At 37.0% G+C, this 21,044-nt stretch overlaps 2 protein-coding genes and 1 long non-coding RNA gene across 6 annotated transcripts in view; 2 read left to right on the top strand and 1 right to left on the bottom strand.

Annotated features, from left to right (window-relative positions):
* Positions 1–8,415, top strand: part of Mnda (myeloid cell nuclear differentiation antigen) — a 54,742-nt gene extending 46,327 nt beyond the window's left edge. For 2 of the 4 annotated variants that reach the window (XM_074047747.1, XM_020181856.2), the window contains 4 exons: positions 2,872–3,174; positions 4,423–4,842; positions 6,901–7,089; positions 7,924–8,415. In XM_074047747.1, coding sequence (XP_073903848.1) covers positions 2,872–3,174; positions 4,423–4,842; positions 6,901–7,089; positions 7,924–8,037 — 1,026 coding nt within the window. In that variant the 3' untranslated portion in view covers positions 8,038–8,415. The remainder of the gene's footprint in view (positions 1–2,871; positions 3,175–4,422; positions 4,843–6,900; positions 7,090–7,923) is intronic. The other 2 variants (XM_074047746.1, XM_020181860.2) reach the window with 2 other exon arrangements.
* Positions 8,416–10,489: 2,074 nt separating this feature from the next.
* LOC109697957 (interferon-inducible protein AIM2) lies at positions 10,490–19,426 on the bottom strand. Its single transcript, XM_074047744.1, is given in 6 exon segments — positions 10,490–12,542; positions 12,771–12,909; positions 13,625–13,813; positions 15,415–15,634; positions 15,636–15,835; positions 17,676–19,426. Coding segments are annotated over 5 exon segments (738 nt in total). The 5' UTR covers positions 17,754–19,426; the 3' UTR covers positions 10,490–12,542; positions 12,771–12,858.
* LOC141413890 (uncharacterized) overlaps positions 15,740–21,044 on the top strand; it is a 50,031-nt gene continuing 44,726 nt past the window's right edge. Inside the window, exon 1 of the long non-coding RNA XR_012438887.1 lies at positions 15,740–15,864. This is a non-coding gene — a long non-coding RNA (uncharacterized lncRNA). The remainder of the gene's footprint in view (positions 15,865–21,044) is intronic.

Genomic DNA, 21,044 nt, shown 5'->3' with positions numbered 1-21,044 from the left:
AAACTAATGACTCCAAGTGGAGGAAGCTATCCCAGGATCAGAGTCAGTTCCCAGAAACTTCAACAACCAGCACAAACCCAACTCAGATTCTTCAGAGGCCTCTAGCAAACCCCACCCAGCAGTTCCTTAACCAAGTTACCAACTTCCTGTTTCCATTCCTTCCTTCTCCACACAACAAACATAATTTTAAGGGTCATCAGAAATCTTGAAAGAACTTCTAATCTAACCCTTCACTCTAAAATTTTTCTTTAATTAAAATAACTCAGTCATCCATCAAGAGATCCTACTAGATTCAAAGCCTTTGCTATTTACCAAGTATATGCACATGAAATAATTCCTGACCTTAAGAGGGTTGGTCCAGGAGTAGAAAGTATGGGGAGGTAACCAGAAAGGACAGATAGATAGAGTGCATTCATCTCTTACAGTCCCATTTCTTCATAATCATTTCCCCAATTTGCTTTCTGCACATATGTCAGGGTTAGTTTTAGCATCCATTATATTAACAGTGTTAAGTGTTTTTAAGTTTCCTTTCTTTGATATCAAATTCTTATTATCTCAGTTTAGGGCAAGTTCTCACAGATTCCCCCTTTCAGAGTAGATCAGATTTTCCCACTGTTTCCTTCACAGGTCCCTTTACTATTTCTTTATAGTATTTATCTCAGCTGTAATAAATATATACCCTTCTTCCATATTAGGCAATAAATTCAAATTATGGGTACCTTGTTCCAGGGAAAGACAAGACAGGGATGGAAGCAGATTCATCCTTGTGCTTATCAACTCTTATTCCAACTTGCCTTTTGCTCTACCCTGATATAACTCCTGTGTGTGCTGGCAACCAGGGGCTATAAAGCCTCTATATGAATTGAAAGGCAAGATTGTCCTAAAGCAGTTTGGGGGATAAGAAAGATCAACACTTAAATCAGTATTCTCCAGTGTGGTTCTCATTCAAGCCTCAAGCTGCCCTCTGACCCAGGCTGCAGGCTCCAACACTACTCCATACACAGCAGTTGAAAATATACTACACAGCAGTTGAAAACATGCTTCCCTCATACAGGTGTTCTCAGTTCTAAAAATTATTTTTATTGTTGCTAGTTCAGAGGAACTGTATTTCCTTTACAGTCATTCGTGGTTTTTTAAAAATATAGCTAGCTGCCTATACCTATTGCCTTCTTAGGGATACGAGCTATGGAGCTATAGAGTCCTTGTCTAGTCATTATAAACTCAGGCCATTGTCTCTCTGCTAGGGAAGACATCTCAAGATGTGCTTTTTCTATGCAAACTGACCTAGAAGTGACACTTTCTAAGACCTTGACTAACTAAATAAGCAATATGGTCATTTCTACTCCCAGAGGAATCTTTCTGTTGCTTTGAAATCTTGTTGGCTCACAGAACCTCAGCAGGACAAGATGGCTTATCTATTTTGCAGCCTCATGCACTTAAAAGTACCATGCAGTTATTTTTTCTTTTGAGTTCAACTGTCTTCACATGAGGCCTGAAAGAAGGGTATGTGACCATTTTGTCTGTGCCTCAGTATATAAACAGGAAAATCTTGCTCTTATTTATCAGTTTCTTCCAAACTTTATGATATGACTTCTTCTTGTTCTTTGGATTCAAAGTCAGAAACGGACTGCTCCCATTTATTTCTGTGTGTGTCTCTGAAGCAAATAGCCCAGAAGAGCATGAATCATGAATAGGGTGGGGTGGTGGAGGATTCACTCTAAGAGGAAAACAACTGTGGGCACTTTAAAAATATCCAAACAAAGATTATAATTTTAACATCCAAGTTCTGTTATTGTTATGATAGCTTAAGATTTTAATTTATTTTTAAGAGATAATAGCTCAAAACAGTCTTCTCATTGAAATTATATTTTTACATATGGCAGACCTAAATAGAGCTTATTTTATGATGTACTTCCCATATCACCTCAAATAAGATTTCTATCAAGGGAGTCATCATAAAGCATGAAATGTCTGTTCATAGGATGTTGAATTGTTGTAAATGCAGCTATAGAATTCTGATATTATGAGTGACCAATACATACTATGAAGACAGCAAAATCCTACCTGTGTAACTGAGGATGTGAAGAACTTTTTCAGTATGGTTATGATCAGAGTTCCTGAAAGGATGGAGACCTGGTCTTCCTGTGTGCTAAAGAGAATGTAGAGAAAAGGTTAGTTCAAGAAGAATTAACTTAGAAGGTAATACACATACACAGGAAATCAATGTGAGTCAACTCTCTGTATAGCTATCCTTATCTCAACTAGCAAAAACCCTTGGTCCTTCCTATTATTGCTTATACTCTCTCTTCAACAAAATTAGAGATAAGGGCAAAATAGTTTCTGCCAGACAGCGAGGGGGTGGGGGGAAAAGGGAGGGGGCGGTAAGGGAGAAGGTGGGGGAAGGGAGGAGAAATGTCCCAAACACTGTATGCACATATGAATAAAATAAAAATTTAAAAAAAGAGAGAGAATGTGATAGAGACTGATTTGAGTATTTGCTTGACTGGAAAGACTGAGTTAAGAAAACTCCATTAGTGTGAACCAACTTTACTGAAAGTCATGCTTCTGACAAAATAACACTGAAAGTTGTGCCTGACCAAATGGTTTTGGCCACTTTTACAGGATATGTACAGAAATTTCAAACCTCTGAGTTTTTTACATTTAAAGAGAAGGAATTGTAATCCTAATTGGTATAGGAGAAGACAAGGGAATGAGGTGCCTGAATATGTTCTACTGCTTCTCCTGCAACATAGGAGAGAACTGGCAGAGTGAAGTTCCTGCTTTAAAAAAAGAAAAATGAAATGATGTGTTTGATCTGATTTTTGAAAAGCATTAACCAAAAAATAAAGAACAAAAACTATTTTCCTTCAGAAAAGGAAAGACACAATCATCCAAACACCTGGCATCATGGGGACACAAGTGTCTCAGAAACAGTTTCAACATCCAGAACTGCCAACAACCAGCACACACCCGACTGTGAGTTTTCCCCAGACTTCTCAGTTTCAACTTCCAGAACTGCCAACAACCAGCACACACCCGACTGTGAGTTTTCCTCAGACTCTCCAGTTTCAACTTCCAGAACTGCCAACAACCAGCACACACCCGACTGTGAGTTTTCCCCAGACTTCTCAGTTTCAACTTCCAGAACTGCCAACAACCAGCACACACCCAACTGTGAGTTTTCCTCAGACTCTCCAGTTTTAACTTCTAAAACTGCCAACAACTAGCACATACCTGACTGTGAGTTTTCCCCAGACTCCTCAGTTATCCCCAGCTACAGTAGCCAATAGCCCCTATATCCCAGGTTTTTAAAACTTCATATACTATATCTTGAACTGCCATTTAATCAACCAATATAGATATAAATTCTTTTTTATACATGAAAAATTTCATGGCTATTCCATATATTCCATTATAAAAATAATTTTATGTTATTTCTAGTCTTCCTTACACCTTCAATGAACTTATTCAGAACAAGTGTTTGTGAGTCTTCTTTTATCACCTTCACATAATTATATAATTTCTTCCTAACATAATTATATAATTTCTTCCTAAGTCCTATGCAGTTTTTGTCAGGATGTTGATGCCACTATTATAAGGTCATCACTACTTAAGTTACATTGTGAATGCCCTTTTTGGTGTTATAAAAGCATTTGACCAGGGCTGGAGATGTAGTTCAGGGGTTGAGTGTTTGCTTAGCATGCACAAGGCTCTAGTTTCGATCTCCAGAACTATGAAAAGGATAAAAAAAGGATTGACCAGATAGATGATATATCAGAATTAATTCCCTCCATCCACAGGTCTCAGTCTATATAATTTTTCAAGATGGTTCTCATTAAACACGCCTGGTCTACAGCTGCTTCCATTTACTTGTTGCTAGATATCTTAGGCTTTGTACTTCCTCTTCCACATCAGCAACTATCCTTCCAATTCAAACTGCTCTCCTGGAACTTAGAAATAGTGCAGGGCACTGAAGAGATACGTGATCAAAAACAAAACAAAAACAAAACTCCTTCATCCTTAACTTTTCCAAACCCATGATTTTCCTCACTGCCTACTATTATACAAACTGAAGAACCTCTATCCTGAACCTGTTCAAATTAGGAACGTTCTTATGAAGTTTTTTAGTGGCTGACTTATAACTCTTGCAAAACATGCCTGATGTGTTAAAAAGAGTTTTGTGATTTGAATCTTTCAGTTGCCCCTATTTACTATAATTAGTGCCAGCTGAAATTACTACATAACTCTTCTCCATTTTCTAGGTTATACCATGTTAGCTATTGTTTAGATTTTCCCTAAATCCACCCAATGAAGGTATTACTTGATGATCAACAATGAGCCTGAGATGCTCTCACTAGACAGCAACCCATTATTTATATATCTTGATTATTCCATTGTTTTTGCTGTGTGCATTCTATGTAGAAACCAAGAGTGACTGCTGTACCTAAGGAACCTTCCAATGAATGTGGCTACCATAGGGAATGCAAAGAAGTGATGGTGTTGAAAGCAACAAAGCCATTTATATATGAGTACCTAGAAGGGGAGAGAAGTATGTTTCATGCCACAGTGGCTACTGAGAAGGAATTCTTCCGAGTGAAAGTTTTTGACATCAGTCTGAAGGAGAAGTTCATCCCAAATAAGATCATTACCATATCAGATTATATCGGTCGTAATGGATTCCTGGAGATCTACAGCCTCTCCTGTGTGGATTTTGCGAGCCCTGACCAAAAAATGAATATCCCAATTTCACTGAAGCAAAATGCCAATGCAAATCCTAAAATCAAGTATCTTTGCTCACAAACTAAAGGAAAATGTGTGGATGGAGTGTTTTTGGTCCATAAGGTAAGCAACAGTATTATTTTGTAAAATTTCTTCTGCAATCCCATATTAAAAGGCTTAACTTGCCAACTGGAATATGGTCAACTTACTCAACATGGGAAATCAAGGCTTCCTTGAACATATATGAATGAGGTCTTCCCCATTCAGGATATAAGATAGTCTTTTAACATTTCTTTTTTCAAGGGATCACCATGCAAATTCTTTAGAAAGAGATTCACCAAGGAACCTTAGCATTGTATCAACTTGATGACCCAATCATAACCAACCTCATAAGAACAAAGTGTAGTTTATAACCAACTTGTATCTCCTTAAGATTTTCTTTGAGTTCTTTCTTATGTATATCATTAGCAACTTAATTGTGAATAAAGAATTGAACTCCTAAAGTTGCAAACTGATTATAACAACCAGAAAAAGAAATTGAATAGATTATTCTGTCTCCAGATATAGCTATATTGAACAATAAGCTATGATTCTGACTATCTGGACTTTCATGTGCTTTTACTTCTTCCCATTCATTACTGTCATCAGAAGATTGTTGAGCAAGTGACTTCTTTACTGGATAATGAGAGAAACATAGAAGTTGAACAGACTGGAGAAATGCTTAATCTCACAATTAAACGGATTTAATATCTGGACAAGTTGGAGTAGAGTGAATAAGTGGAGAAGACAGAAGAAATTGTAGATTGAGATAACATAGTTCACTTTTGTCATGATTTGGGGAGCCACAGGTTGGTAAAGAATTGACTGAGATGGAGAATAGGAGAAAACAAAGATTTATTAGGATGCCATTAAAAGGGGAGATGATTGTGGCTCACTATTTAAAGGATCATAGCACACTGAGAAAGGGTTGACAATAAGTTAGAACACTTTTAATGGTTCTCTCTCTTTTTGTGGGCCTTACTGATTGGATGTCTCTTCCTTTGATCATGATTTGAATTTTGCTTACACAAGAATATCACTACAAGCTTGGCTTTTACTTCCATGTTCTATCTGGGCCCCCAGTGACCTGATCCCCATTCCTCCCACACCCATTCCATTTGTTCCTTGGTATTTCTTTGTCTGCTATGTTTCCTTAAAATGGGTCCTACATCTTATTTATGAGGACTTGCAATAGCCTTTCTCAGACTCACAATGAGCCATAAATGGCCTTTTCCCTGTACTTGTTCAGGTATCAAAGTAGCCTACAAAAGTAATCAGATTTTTCTTTATCCAGGCTCCTTAAGAAATCTCAGCTATGCTGATGTGGTAGCTTTAAAAATTAGGAAGACAATCAACTTTTCTAGAAAAATCTAGTGTAATAAGACCTTAAGTAAGCTTGAAAGAGTTTCAAAAGAAAGGATTCTGTGACCAAAATACTTTATGCTATTTGGTACTATAAGAGGTGTTCAAACTGCTTTTGATGAAAAGCATGGTCTCCTTACTCAGGTCCACGAATTAACTAAAAGTAGGAGGAAAGCATGGCATCTATCCTTCATTTTGTATCTGTTTTTGCTCTTAGCCATTCTCTTTGCAGTCACTTTGCAATCGCCTTGGATTCTAGGAAAGACAGTGAACATATTCTTGACCAGGGACAGAAACCACTCCCAATAGTAGAGCCTTTTCAGGGTGGATCACCCTCCAGACAACAACTTTAAAATCTTTCCCAGAACAAGGGCTGAGATAATAACCAAGAAGACCTTATCTGTTACTAAAACTGTTTAACTACACATACCTTTTATCCCATCTCTAGTTCTTTAGTCTATACCCTGAAGACGGCTGAAGATGAACTGAGCACTTACTATGCCTCTTCCCATGGCATATCCTGAACCATATAATAATCTTTCTCCACCCTTCACCATGCTTCTTTATTTGGTGTATGGGTCAAGTGGCCAGACCTTGCTTGCAGAATCCTAGAAGTTTGGGCCTTGGGTACAAAACTCAGTTTTAGTACCTGTAATTCTAAAGATACAGCTCTATTTATCTTGTCAGAAACAAAAGCTTCCACTAACACCCTTCATGTGTCATAGATGTGAAAATTCCTGATACACGTCTCAAAAGATGAATATTAATTTTCTTTTGCAGAAAACTGTAAGGAGAGGATGTACATACTATGAAATACAAGATAATACTGGGAAGATGGAAGTAGTGGTGTATGGACGACTGACCAATATTGACTGTGAAGAAGGCGATAAACTTAAACTCTTCTGCTTTGAATTGGCCTTTAGCACCGACAAGTGCCAGTTGAGATCTGTAATTCACAGTTACATTGAGGTGGGTACTTTGGAAAGCATCATTCTTCCAAAGTAGCCAGTTACCTTATGTACTTTAATAAAACTTGACTGCTGCTGTCACACAGCATTCAACAGATAAAAAGATAACTAAGCTTTGATCACTATGTATGTAAACATTATTCCCATCATTTTGGAAAAAAAATAAGGATGTCTTTGGTCATAGTAAAGAAAGGTAATCCAAAGAGATTTTCAAAAGTTATTATATCCCCAAACTAAATAAGAAAGAACTTGTTGAATTCATCAAAGCAGAGAGATAATTTAATAAGAATTTGAGTTTGATTAAGGCAGACTTATTTGAAATTCTGGCTCTGTAATTTTCTTGTTGACAAAAACATAAATGCTAGGAACCTCAGGGTCATCTATAAAACAGGGCAAATTTTTTTCTACTACAGAGGTTTGTCACCAGAGCTCACAACAGATATAAATTACAAGGACCACCAATCAAACATTCCAAAATTTCCCTCACAGAGCTTGCACCAGGAGTGCCTGTTGTACCCTCCTTGCACCCTTGTGCCTAATGAAAACCTTCTACTTAGCTCTCATCATTGGGTACATCAGCTCCTCCTCCCTTGTTGTTCTGTGACACTTCCTGCTTTTACTACCTGTGTTCCTGCAGGATGGGAGACAATATCTCATTTCATGGTTTCAAGCAAGGGAGGAAGTAAGGGTAACTCTAAGAACAGAAAGTCATTAAAGGAGATAGGCTAGAGGGAAAAAAGAGATGTGCCATGGAGAAGAGATGGTAGGAATGAAAGAAGAAATGTATAATTGGCTGCATTCCCACTCGTCTAACTTTATCACTTTCTTCTTCAAGGTGATCAAGGCCAGGAAAAGCAGGACAAAAAACTCTCAATCCTGTTTCAAATACGGAAACTTCACTAACACCTCCTTCGCAAAAGCCTGGATGCCAGGCTGGGGATGTAAATAAGTGGCAGAGTGCTTGCCTATTGTATACAAGAACATGGGCTTGATCCTCTGCACCATAAAAAAATATATGAAGAAAAATTGATGCCACCGATTACAACATTTATGGAGATAAGATACAAGTACACACACAAAAAAAAAAAAAAAACCTGGCTGCAAGAGTGGCTGAAGTGCTAGAGCCCCTACCCAGCCACAAGGCCTTGAGTTTAATCCCCATTACTGCCTCCTCAAAAATAAAACAAGTATAAAGATCAGTTCTTAATTCTAGAGAATAGGATCTTAGTGTTACTTTTTACTTCACTTTTTATACTTCTTTGTATTTCATAAATTCCACATTTTGCATCTAGAACTTCTACAATTTGAATAAACTTTTTGTAAAACAGTGCTACTCCAGGAGTCTCTTTAATCCATTTTTTAATTCCTTTAAAAAATAGCTTGTGGTCTGCAGATTAGGGTGGGGCACACAGGCTTAAGCAATATTTTGATTTATACTTTGGGTGTGGTCTTTAAGGACTAGGTGGTGATCAGGGAGGAGCAAGCTGTGTTCTGCTCAGAGAAACAAAGCAAAGAGGCAGATAGGGACTCAAATCTAGCTTGGGCTACAGTTGCCAAGTCCCGTGCCTTAGGGAGATCCTGTTTACTTCTTCAGAACTGATCTCCTGGAAGGAGCATAACTGGGCACTTTGTCTGCCAAGTGTGGTGCTTTCTGGTGAGTTGCATGAAAGCAACAGTATTTTACAAGAATTTCTCGACCTGAGTCATGTGAAATATTTGGTTGCATTCATTCAAGAACTAACAGCTCCTCAGTAGCTCCCCACAGCAGCCCCTGGTTCTCGCATTCCAGGCAAATGCTAAAGACAATTAATATATTTTGGAGTAGATTGGCAGGAAGCAGATATCTAAAAGGTGAAATTTATAATGTATGTACTGACCGCTTACTTGGCACCAAGCTTTTTGTGATTATTTTTCCTTTAACCTTCATGTTCGTTCTAAAAAGTTAATGTTTTTGTCCTTTTTTACTCTTCTTATATTTGAGAAACTAGCAACACAAGGGCAAAATTCACTTTTCTAATGACATTTAAATGATAAACTATGAGCTTGAGGTAGAATCCAGGCTGTTGTTCCAGTTCAGGGTAGGGTATATTGGGGGAAGAATGTGGAGATGGGGTGGAAATTCTGAAGGACAGAATGGGGAGGTTTACCCTGAAAGTCCTAGTTTATTTATGCCCAACTAATCTAAGGAAAACAAGCATTAAAGTTCTACTACTATGGTCAAAGATCCAAGCAATAACTGTATTGCTTTCCTTGGACTACTTCGTTTTCTGATTATTAGACATTTTTTTATTTTCTTGCCTAATACTATTCTAATTACATATATATGCTCTGTGTGTATATATAAATATATATATATTCATACAAACATGTATGTATGTGCACATACAATTATATACAAATGCACATATGTAAAGTAATGTAACTATATATGTTTACATTTGTATATATATTTATTTCTTTTTAAAGATTGTTTTGGTAACTTTGGGAAACCAGATTGTAAAAGAACTTTAGAAGTCATAGAATTGTTTTTTCATCTATAGTGAAAAAACTGAAGTTCACAGAGTTTTAATGAAGGGGTTAAAAATCACAGTATTATTCCACTAGTTAGTAACAGACTGCATACTAAAATGTCAGATTGCTGAAGCTTCCTCCAAATTCACATTTCGCTATGGACAGTAAGGATAAAGACTGCTTCAAACACAAATGATGTTTGTATTCTCAATGAGATAGACAGGAAATGATACTCTACCCAAAAGAGTTTGCCTCTTTGATTCTGTTTTCTTGTATAGCTTCATTCTCTTAATACCACAAGCCCACCCACTCTTACATTCTTGTGCCAAACCACATATTTTGGAACCAAAATTAAATTAAGTAGTTGAGAAGGTGGAACTTCTGATAGTTGTAAAGTGTGTGGGTGAAAGAGAAAGTCAAGGCCATCTGCCCTCATAGGCATTTTATGGACTGGGTTAGACCAAATGGTTTAAAGATATGCAAAAGGCAGGGAAATATCTTTGTGAGGATCTCTAGAGTGTCAGAATACGATGATGAAAAGACAAAGTACCCAACTGTTTGCTTGTGCTTTGGTTTTCTTTGTTAAATCAGGGCTATTAATAGAACTAATTTAACAGTTACTGCTGGCATATTCACCAAGTGAGACAATCTAGATAAAGCACTCAGCCATCAGCTACCATCTAATAAACAATTAAGAAGGCCATTGTAACTACTACTTGAAACTTGCATTCATTTAACAGTGTGTCTTAGAAATCTTTATGTTTCAGAACATGTGAATCAAACTCATATTTTAAAACTATTTTAATAACAAATTTACCATGACTTATTTAACATTTATTGCAATGTTGATCATTTCAGTGGTTTTGAATGATTCTAATTTAAGCCACTGTTCAGAGACTAATGGTTCAGTGTAGTGGTAAGGCATTTGTCTACCATGTTTATGGGCCTGGGTTCCATCCCAGCATCAAAAACACAAAGAAACAAACAAAAACAATTTGTGTCCATGAGTCAAATATCTGAGTTAAACACTGATAAGTAGAATTTCTAAGTCAAAGAATATAAACACAATTATAAATTCATAAGTTGATGTCCCCACTGAAAACATTAATTATAATAATCATATCACTGGCACATTCAAAAACTTTGGAAATCATTAACTTCATGGATACCAAATATTGTTTTAAAATCCCTGATTTAGTCTTTGTGGGTCTTTTCTAAAAAGTCTCATCTTGGGCTGATGGCGTAGCTTAAGCAGTAAAGCACTTGCCTAGCAAGCTTAAAGCCCTGAGCCTGAGTTCAAATCCCAGTGCCACCAAAAAAAAAAGTCTCATTTTATTATAAGGCAATGAATTCTTATTTCAGAGAAATTTTTAAGAAACACAATCAAATGAATATTAACAATATCTATAATTCTATCTTCTAACTTGATGCAAATTTTGGGTTTATTATGGTATAACATGCATACAGTAAAATTCACTGTAATTAGTGGAATGAGTTTTTTCACATGCATACAGTCATTTAAACACCATACAAAACAAGATATAGAACAACCCATACTAACAAAAGTTTCCTTCATCCTACTTTGCTGTCAAACTCATCCCTCAACCCCAAACTCCTGGCAACCACTCTTTACTTACACTTATGCCTTTTCCAGAGTATCATCAAAATGGAACCCAAAAGCAAGTACAATTTTAAGTCTGGCCCCTTTCACTTAAAAAAGTACATTTAAGATTCATTAGCATAGGTGTGTTTGTGGGTAGTTTATTCCTTTTTATTCCTGAGTACAAATCAATTGTGTGGCTCCACCAAAGCGGCCATCCATTCCCGCATGAGGATCAATAACCTGTTTAAAGTTTTGTAGAATTACAAACAAAAGTTTCATAAGTATTCACAAGTAAGATTTTTGTGTAAACATATGTTATCATTTCAAGTGAGTAAAAAATATAGTGAGATTTCTGGGTCATATGGTACCTGTTTACATCTATAAGAAATTGCCAAACAAGTGACTGCAACATTTTCAGTTTCCTCCAGCAATAAATGAAAGTTTCAGTTCCTCTGTGTTTTTCTTAGAGCTTAGCATTGTGGATATATGTTAACTTTTTAAAAATTCTGCAAAGTGGTTGTAGCAGTTGACATTCCCACCAGATTGAAAAACAGTTCCAGTTCCTTTATAGACTTATCAACACTTGGTATGACCAATCTATTCAAATTGTAGCCATTCTAGTAAGTGTGCAGTGGTACCTCACTGTGGCTTAATTGATAGTTCCCTAAAGTAGAATTAAATTATCTTTTTATGGGTTTATTTGCTATACATTTGTCAATTTTTGCCCATTAAAATTTATTTGGTTGCTCTCTGACCTTTTCTCTTTTTTTTTTTTTTTTTTTTTTGCTGTAAGAGTGGGAACAAAACTTTTCTAAATTTCCTAAATCCTAAAGGGAAGCAATATTGTGTATTTATTTTTCTCAGATTACGGGTAAAGATAACAATCTTTTCAGGTTCACAAGCCTTTGATATTTGTTCTCTTGTAAATTTGGTATTTGCACATCTAATTCATACTGACTTATATAACTACATAGAGTGAGAATATCCTGTCGGAGACAAGGCTCCCTTTGTGAGCCATTCTGTCTTGACCTTGCCCTGGAAAATTTTGCGGTTGTTTGTCCCAACTTCTCCACCTCCAGCACAAGATGGCGCCATCCCTGCTTCTCTTCCGGGAGTTTACCTTGCCGCCTGCGCGAACGTGCACCCTATCAGAAGTCCTATAGCAGAACCAGCCAACCAGCCTGCACCTCTTAGTACCCCTCACTCCCTCAGCACATAAATACCCCTGTGTGAACAATAAAATTTTGCAGCTTGATCAGAACTCCTGTCTTGCTGTCTCCTTCGTGTCTCTTGTCCCTTCATTCTTCCCCTTCTAGGTTCGCTACCCACGCTGATGTGCCCTGCAGGACGGGACAATATCCCATTAATAATTTTATTCATTCAACAGATACTTTTTGAACAATTACAACATCCCTGAATATCTATATAAGGTGGGGTCCTAGCCCTACTCCTAACCAAACCAGGACTTTTATGAGTAGGAAATTTACTTATTGTGATAATATGTTGATATTCTGAAGTTGTTTTTCTAGCAATTATGCTGTCTTAACTAATTTGGTGGGGAGAAGTACCCTATGAACTGCTGCTTTTAGGAAACGATCTGGTTGAAAACGCTGTATCAGGGATTCTTCAACAAAATACTTCTTAGATGAGTTGACTTCAATTGCTCTCATTCATTTCACTTTCTTTTTTTTTTTTAGCTTTAAAAACCTAGATGGAGAAAAATTACATAGACTGAGATGCAGTTGGTCAATTATAGTAATTAAGTTCTCACAAAGCATACCTTCTTTGCTATATTTTCTCCTTCCCTCCCTCCTAATACATTATTCACCTTTGGATCACTCTCCTGAGCACATGCTCAGAGATATGCACTCCTACTTAACAAGGCCACATATGCAGATTTCTCAAGCTTCACCCTACTCTTGCAAGAGCCAACAGTCTGCAAATGCTGCTGAGTCACGTGGCAAAGAGCAAAGCAGTGGCAGTAGGATGAGAATGGGTGTGAGGACAAGACGAAACACTGACTCAACTGTCCTGGACAATGGTAGATGCAGGAATGGTTGGACTGACTCAGAAATGTGTCTTCAAGGTGTTTATGGTCTGTGTCTATTTTTACCTACGTTAGTCAGAATAATTTGTGCAACTTTCGGCAAGCTGTCTGCATCAGACTTTAACAAAAGTGTCATCAGGGGACTCTGTTGAGCTGTGTAAGAACCAGTATGTGTGTCTTCTCTTCTTTGTGACGTTCAAGACGTTTTAATTGTATATCCACCAAATGTATTTTCTAAAAGGGAGGTATCTTAGTTCTGGGAGATGCAAGCATACCAGTACCAGAAGCTTCCATACCATTCCTGCTCAGCTTTCTGACAGAAAATGCAAACTATCATTCCTTTGGAAAATTCTCTTTCCTCCATGCAGTTCTTACCTTAGTGAAGCTATGAACTCCAGATTTCAGCTGTAATTTTTCTCCACTTTTTGACAGCTCAAAGGATGTAATTCTGAGCTTATCCTCTTCCTCGTATTTTATTTTGCTTTGATTTCCAAGCACCAATACTTTCACATTCCCTTTGTTTTCATGTAAGAAAAATAATATTCTGTTCTGTTTTTCTGTTTTCTATAAAAGAAAATCAGTTTCTGATAAGCTAATTCAGGAAGCCATACAAAGCAGATTGCAAAAAGAAATATAAGAGAAAGTTCCTGGTTCAAAACTAGCAGGTTTACATCTAACAGATGTTAACAGATGCAGATAAAGGAGGCAGACATGTCTTACTGAGAGAGCATGTTGCCTCTGCTATCCCTCTTTCTAGTCCTAAGCTTTCATCCTCTGGGAGGCCAAGATGGCCCACAGAGGGAACAAATAGTGGACAGGGACGATGGAGCTTCTCTGGGCCAGTGGCCAGGAGACAGGAGAAAGGAAGACCCTGGGGTTGGAAGATACACATTTAAAGCAACAATTCAGAAGAGACATGAACCAATGATGCAAGATGCAGTAAACAGTCTAAATAAGAGTAAGGAATCAAGAACAAGAAATCATTCACAATCAAATCCTGCTTGAAAGGGAACAGGATGCTGATCACTTACTTAGAAGAATGACAGTACTTAAGGTTTAATTTTATGGGCTAAATGAATATATATATTAGTCAATCGTTAGCCAGATAGAAAGCTCAAAACTGAGAGAAAAACTTAGCTTCCTATCTAAGGTCATTTTGTACTTAAATTTTCCAGAACACATTGTTTCTATCAGTTCCCCAAAAATTAACCCAGGACAGCAGAGTTTACCCCATAGCCCTTGTATGTCAGGTCAGCAAGTTACTTCTTTGTGGTTTTTGTAGGTCTTGATCACACAAGGCTACCTACCTCCTTGAGCCCCAGTGCCATCATACTTAGTGATTCCTCACTTCTAGTAGACCTACTCACACTAACTCCTTTTTTCTTCATTTAATCACTGTTCTGAATTTTCACGCTACTTGTAAGTCTTCAAAGTCAAGCAATCTGGTTTATTACTCAACTACAGTTATTTTTGCTTCATAACCATAGTCACTTAAAATACAGATGGTACCTATAAAACACAAAAATAATACAGGTAGCATAATTGTTAAAGACCTTTTTCAGAGGCTAAAAGGATAAAAAGTGATTGCAACAGATAAGTCTGAGTATTGTGACTCATACATCTTATCCCAGATACTCAGGAGTCAGAGATTGCAAGGATTGTGGTTTGAGGCCAGTATAGACTGGAAAAAAAATTATTGAGAACCCATCTCAACAAACCAAGCACTGATAGTCCTCCTCTGTAATCCCAGCTATTCAGAAGCCCACATGTAGGAGGACTGTGGTCCGAGACTCACCCAAGGCAAAAATGTGAGACCATATATGAAAAAAGCTAAAGCAAAAAAGGACTAAAGGGATGGGCCAAGTTTTAAAGTGCCTGCTTAGCAAGCACAAGGCTCTGAGTTCAAACTTTAGTACCACATAAAACAAAAGACAGAAATTGAAACAGGATTTTAACAGCCTCTTAACAATAAAAACATTTGTGGGGGATCTTTCTGTATGCATTTTGGCATATTACAACTCTGAAATTCTTTAGTACTTTGAGACGTGTTTTAGACTTTGTCCACAGAGAAAAACATTGAAACAATTTCTGAAGTCCCTTTAATGCTCACAGTAGATATATGTCACTCTTTACTAACCGATGTAAAGTTATAGATAGGAACTTACCTTCTGCACCACAAACACCCCATTCACAATTGTTCCAAAGGGCTCAGTTTGAAGCTTATTTATTTTAGGAGTTTTATCAGCTTTCTTAATAATGTGCTTTGGGACATTGACCCTTTGGTCAGAATCAGCATCAAACACAAGCAAGAAACTATTCACTTCCAGGAAACCACTGTGCTCCTAATATTTTGATATTATAATTATTCTCTTTGGGATACATTTATTTTAGCTGTGTATTAAAAACTTTTACAAGAAAGAATTATTTCTCCATAGCCACTGTAGCGGGAAACATCTCTTGCTTCCCTTCTTGGGTCTCAAACTCAAAGGGCTTCCTTGTTTTCAGCACCATGACTGTCACAGGGCCTTCCTGAAAACCTTATTTTCTGATGGATTCCTGCTGGACCACAATCTGTTTCTGCTCAGGCTGAAGACAACAGAAGAATGATATGAACTGTGAGTAGGGAAGGTACTATTGAGGTGACCTCATTTTACTCAGTCTTAAACCTCAAGAACTAACTAAATGGGTGGTAAGGGAGGAGGTGAGGGCAGGGGGGAGAAATGACCCAAGTCTTGTATGCACATATGAATAATAAAATAATTTTTTAAAAAAGAAGCTAACTAAAGATTTGTGGAATCAGGGGAAAAGTTATAGAGAGGTTAGGAAGAGATTTGAGATTTAGGATTATCTAGATAGGAAAGAGTACACAAGAAATTTTTTAAGTTGTGTTCAAATGAGGCAGTGTAACAGGTTCTGGACTCCCTGAATCTGAGTCCTTGCTTTGCCATGTAATGTATGTAAAGAGTAGTTCTTGAAATATTATGAAGGCAGAGCATAAGTCTGATCAGGTGTTCTTCTATTGATTATATCAAGACACACAATATCATTGTTTCTCCAATAATACCCTGAGAATGCACTGTCCTCTGGTACCAAAAGGAGGAGCTCAGTGACTTGCACAGGGCTCCCCAAATCCCTAGGGACATCCCTGTGCGTAATAAAAGTACAGATTAAATTAAATGTTGGTAAAGGTACAGACCTAGGAAAGATATCCTACAGATAAATTAAGAGGGAATTAAAATAGAGACTAAATGCCACCTTGATGAATTTATCTTTAGAACTGAGTTATACACTAAGGTTTACATTAAAAATCTTATCTTGCTCTTTGCAGTTATAAATAATGGAAGTGATTTAAATACCAAAAAGGAGATTTGGTTAAATAAAGTATTATAGTCGCATAAGTTTCTATGCAGACATTAAAAGTTCTTTAGAGTAGTAATATGACAAGCTGTTACAATTAATTCAGCAAAGATTAGATCACAAACAGAATGTACAATGTGTTTCTTGTGGGATATACAATTAGATAATATACATAAACACTGGAAAGACGTTTCCTAATGTCAAATATGGTTTTGTCTAAAGGATAGGATTGCAGGTAATTTTATTCTCATTTTTGTGTTCTTTTTCAAAATCAACACAGCTATGAGACATACATTTTATCGATTTTTGAAGCAAATACTACTTTAAAAAAACAATTTGCTATCCAGAACCAGAGGGAAATATGGAAAAAACAGGTATATAAGATAAAGTGTCAGTGTTTCTGACTTGATCTCTCATAGGATCTGGAGCACGGGTCCATAAGGACACTGGATAGACAATATCACAGTCTTAATTTGGGCCAACGTAAGAAAGTGTCAGCTTCACTGAAGCCCAGTACAAAATTCTCACAGAAGCTGAGACTCTCTCCAAGCTTTAATCTCTCAGGTAAAAATAGCCACCTCACCTTGGTCAATGCAAGTATATATAGGATTTCCCCCTCCATTCAATTAGGGCAGCCATGAAGAATGTTGTTAGTTGCTGAGTTCCCTGTAAGATGGGTGGAGGTCTTTGTTGCAACTGCACTGAACTTGAAGTTCTCCCCATTCTTTTATTTTGTTTACTTCTTCACAAGTATTAATACCGAAAGCACTCTAAAACATAATTCCTGAAAACAACTGTTCATCTCAGTGTTTTCTTCTAATCAAATACAACATATAACAATGTGTTAATATGTTCAGGGCATGGCAGAGATTAGCAGGTCCGTAAGGTTTGCTGATGAATATAAGCCAACGTTCTTTTTGTAACTCGGGCACACGTTTCACAGTATAGCCTTGCTTTCCTCAATTGCTGTGAGACAGAGAAGAGAAGGCCTGAGTGTGGGAAATGACAGGGATAGAAATTAGAGAATGTTCTGGAAAGGACTAAGACCACCCCACTCTCTCCATCCTACCTTAATTTGAGGAGAGGCTTCTGATGCAGCATGTTGCTTAACATTGCTTCTGCTGGCTACAGAGGCAACAGGATTCATTTCAGCTCCTTCTTTTTTACTAGCTTCGTTCCTTTTTGCTTTATATTTGTTATCAACAGATTAAAAAAAAGACATCTTAACCCAGAGGAGATGAACAAAGGTGCCTGAGAAACTTAAATACCATTGTCCTCAAGAACAAAACAAAGAGTGACATCAGTAAGATGGCAAACTAGGAGTTTTCCAGTTCCAAGTGCCCTCACAGGAATTCAACATGCAGCTGAAAGACAGGAACACATTAGTGAATCTCTCAGAGTGAAGAGATAGCCCCTAGGGCCACAAAACTAAGGGAAAGCTAGCTAGATAGTGAGAGGAATGGTTTCACTTTTACCATGTCACCCTTCTTCCAAACTGGAACAGTACTACACAGGCAGAACTGCCTTCAGCCCACAGTTTCTACAGAGAGCAAAGAGAACTGGAGGTAAACATTCAGCTTTATGAACATTCTGAGATATTTTGCAGGAGGCTCACTTATGTCCTACCTCATAAGGGACATTAGGAACACCGACAGGGCTAGACCACCTGGTGTTAAATAGAAACAAAGGGGTGGGTCTCCTAGTGACTAGCACACAGATCTTGGTGGCTCTGTTTTCTGGTCAATGAAATCTCCCAACCAGAAAGATGACCCAATAGCATTGTTTTGCAGGATGCATGTTAAATAGATTTGCTGGTTTCAGATCCCTAGCCAACTTCCCATTCAGCCTCTGTGCTCTGCCTAAGACTTCCCTAGACTGGAGATAAGTGCACATGTAAGCACATCCGTTGGGGGAGCATCTGGACCTGCACAAACCCCAAGAATGAGTGTTGACTCCACCTAGTCTCAGAGCTCTGCATAAGGCTTCCTCAGATTGAGAAGCAACTCTATTTCCACAATTATCTTTGAAAGGAAGAGATGTGGTGCAACCCAGTTTTGGAGTCCAGCCTAACATTTTGCTTGGGGGCAGGCTAGGAGGCAAGATTGAAATTGTACATATCTGTAGAGCCCAGTCTCCAGCCCTGTTCATTCTGGGTAGCCCAGCAGCAACCTCAACAACCTTGCCCAGTCTCAGAATACAGAATGTGGCCCTGCCAAAACACAGCAGCACTACTCATCTAGGGCAACCCTGCTCAATTCAAGATGATCCAAGAATCCAGCCAGTAGCTCCACCTGTCTGCCATGTCCAGCCAGTGATTTCACTGGACCCAGGAATACAGCTAGCCTCCCCCAGTGGACCTCAGAACAGAGGCAATAGCCCAGCCCAACTAGAAAGCCTGACAGATAGCTCTTTGCCCATGGTCAATACCATGGGCTCAAGCAAAATTCCAGTCTTGCCTAAATAGCAAATGTCTATCCTTGTCAAAAACATCTATGTGCAAAGGCCAGAAAAAGTCACTGCTTTCCTAAATCTGCAGGTACAAATGCAAGGACACAAACATTGCAAAAAATCAGGGAAACAGAGCAAACACCAAAACAAATGAGACCTGGAGTATGGGTCCATAAGGAGACTCAGTAGAAAGTACACTATGTTCAATTCAGACCAATGCAGAAAAATGTCAAATTTACTGAAGCCCAGTACAAAATTTTTTATCTTTGATTTCAAGTATCTTTAGTCCACTAATGGATGCTAAAGAAGTAGATATTTATGATGACTGAAAAAATTGAGAGTAACTATTAAAAATTTTAAGAGAACCATAAAAAATAGAAATAATATATAAATAGAAAATTAATTATTTGGAAAATAATTCCTGACCAAAACAAGAAGTTTGGCAAAGACATGGAAATAATTATTGAGAAAAAACAGAAATAGTAGAGATAAAGACTGAACTGAAAATTTTAGTAGTATGATACAACAGCAAGATTGCTTAAACAAAAATTAGTGAGGTCAAAGAGGAAATTTGAAATTGTCCAGCAAGAAGAACAACAAAAAAAAGAGGAATGAAGAACTATGTGAATTGTTAGACATTATCAAGAGAACTAACCAAATAATAAGATTTTCAGAAGGAGAAGAAAGAAGAAAAGGACAGAAAGCATGTTTAAGTAATTAATGGCTGAAAGTTTCCCTAATCTGGGGAAAGATGACAACATCAGATATAGAAAGTTCAGAGGTGTCTCATAAAATCCAACCAAAAGAAGAGTTCACAAGACCCATTATAATCAAACTATAAAAAACAGAGACAAAGAATTCTGAACGTAGTAAGAGAGAAGAAACAATCAAGTAGAATAGAGTTCCAATATGGCTGGCAAGAGATCTCTCAGCACAATACATATAACATATGGATAATGCAGTCAAAGTGCCTAAGAAAAAATGTTAAGCATGAAGATTTCACTCAGAAAAAAATCTGTTCTTCAGAAATGCAGAAGAAAAAATTATTCTGGGGAGCCCCAAAACAAGAATTGATTACTACCAGGCCTGCCTTATAGAAATTGCTAAAGAGAGTTCTTTAAGCTGAGAAAAAGATATTAATTTGCAAAATTTAATGGTATAAATTATACATGGTCATATTGAAGATGCACCTAGTATGTAATGGTGGAGTTTGAAGCAATTTTAAAAGAAAAAAATGTCTTTTAAAAACTAGAGCTACAAATTACAAAAAGAAGTAAATTAGACATTAAAATTATAAAATGTGGGGAAAAGAGTAAAAATATGAATTTGTGTGTAGTCACAGTTATTAGTTTAAAAAAGCCTATTCTGAATGTTTTATGTGACCTTCATGATAACTACAGAGCAAAACATATAGTTGTGGCATAAGACATAAAAAGAAAGGAACCAAAGCATGTAACTACAAAAAAAAAATCAAATCACAAAGTAAGACATCAAGAAAAGGAAAGAAAAACTAAGAATCAACAACCAGAAAACAAGTTACAAAATGGCAGTACAAAGTTCTTAGCTATCAATAGTCACTTTGAATGTAAATAGATCAATTCTCCAATCAAAATTAATAGAGTAGTTAATAAACAAAACCCAAATATATGCTAGCTACAAAAGTCTTACTTTACTATTAGGACACAAATATATAGAAAGTGAAGGTTTGAAGTATATTCTATGCAAATGCAAGACAAAAAAGAGCAGAAGTGTCTATATTTATATCAGATAAAACAGACTTTAAGTCAAACACTGCGCAAAACAGCAAAAAATGAAATTATATACTAGTAAATGGGTCATGGAATCAGGATAACTGTAACAAGTATAAATATATATGCATTCAACACTGGAATATAATATATATAAATATGTATATTTATATGTAATATCTTTATATAAAATTATGTTATGTAATATAATTGTATGTTTATATATACAACCTATATATTAT

Source organism: Castor canadensis, chromosome 11 (genome assembly GCF_047511655.1).
Source record: "Castor canadensis chromosome 11, mCasCan1.hap1v2, whole genome shotgun sequence".
NCBI classification, from domain to species: Eukaryota; Metazoa; Chordata; class Mammalia; order Rodentia; family Castoridae; genus Castor; species Castor canadensis.
Note: the sequence above shows the minus strand (reverse complement) of the source record. Positions and strands in the feature narration are given on the sequence as shown.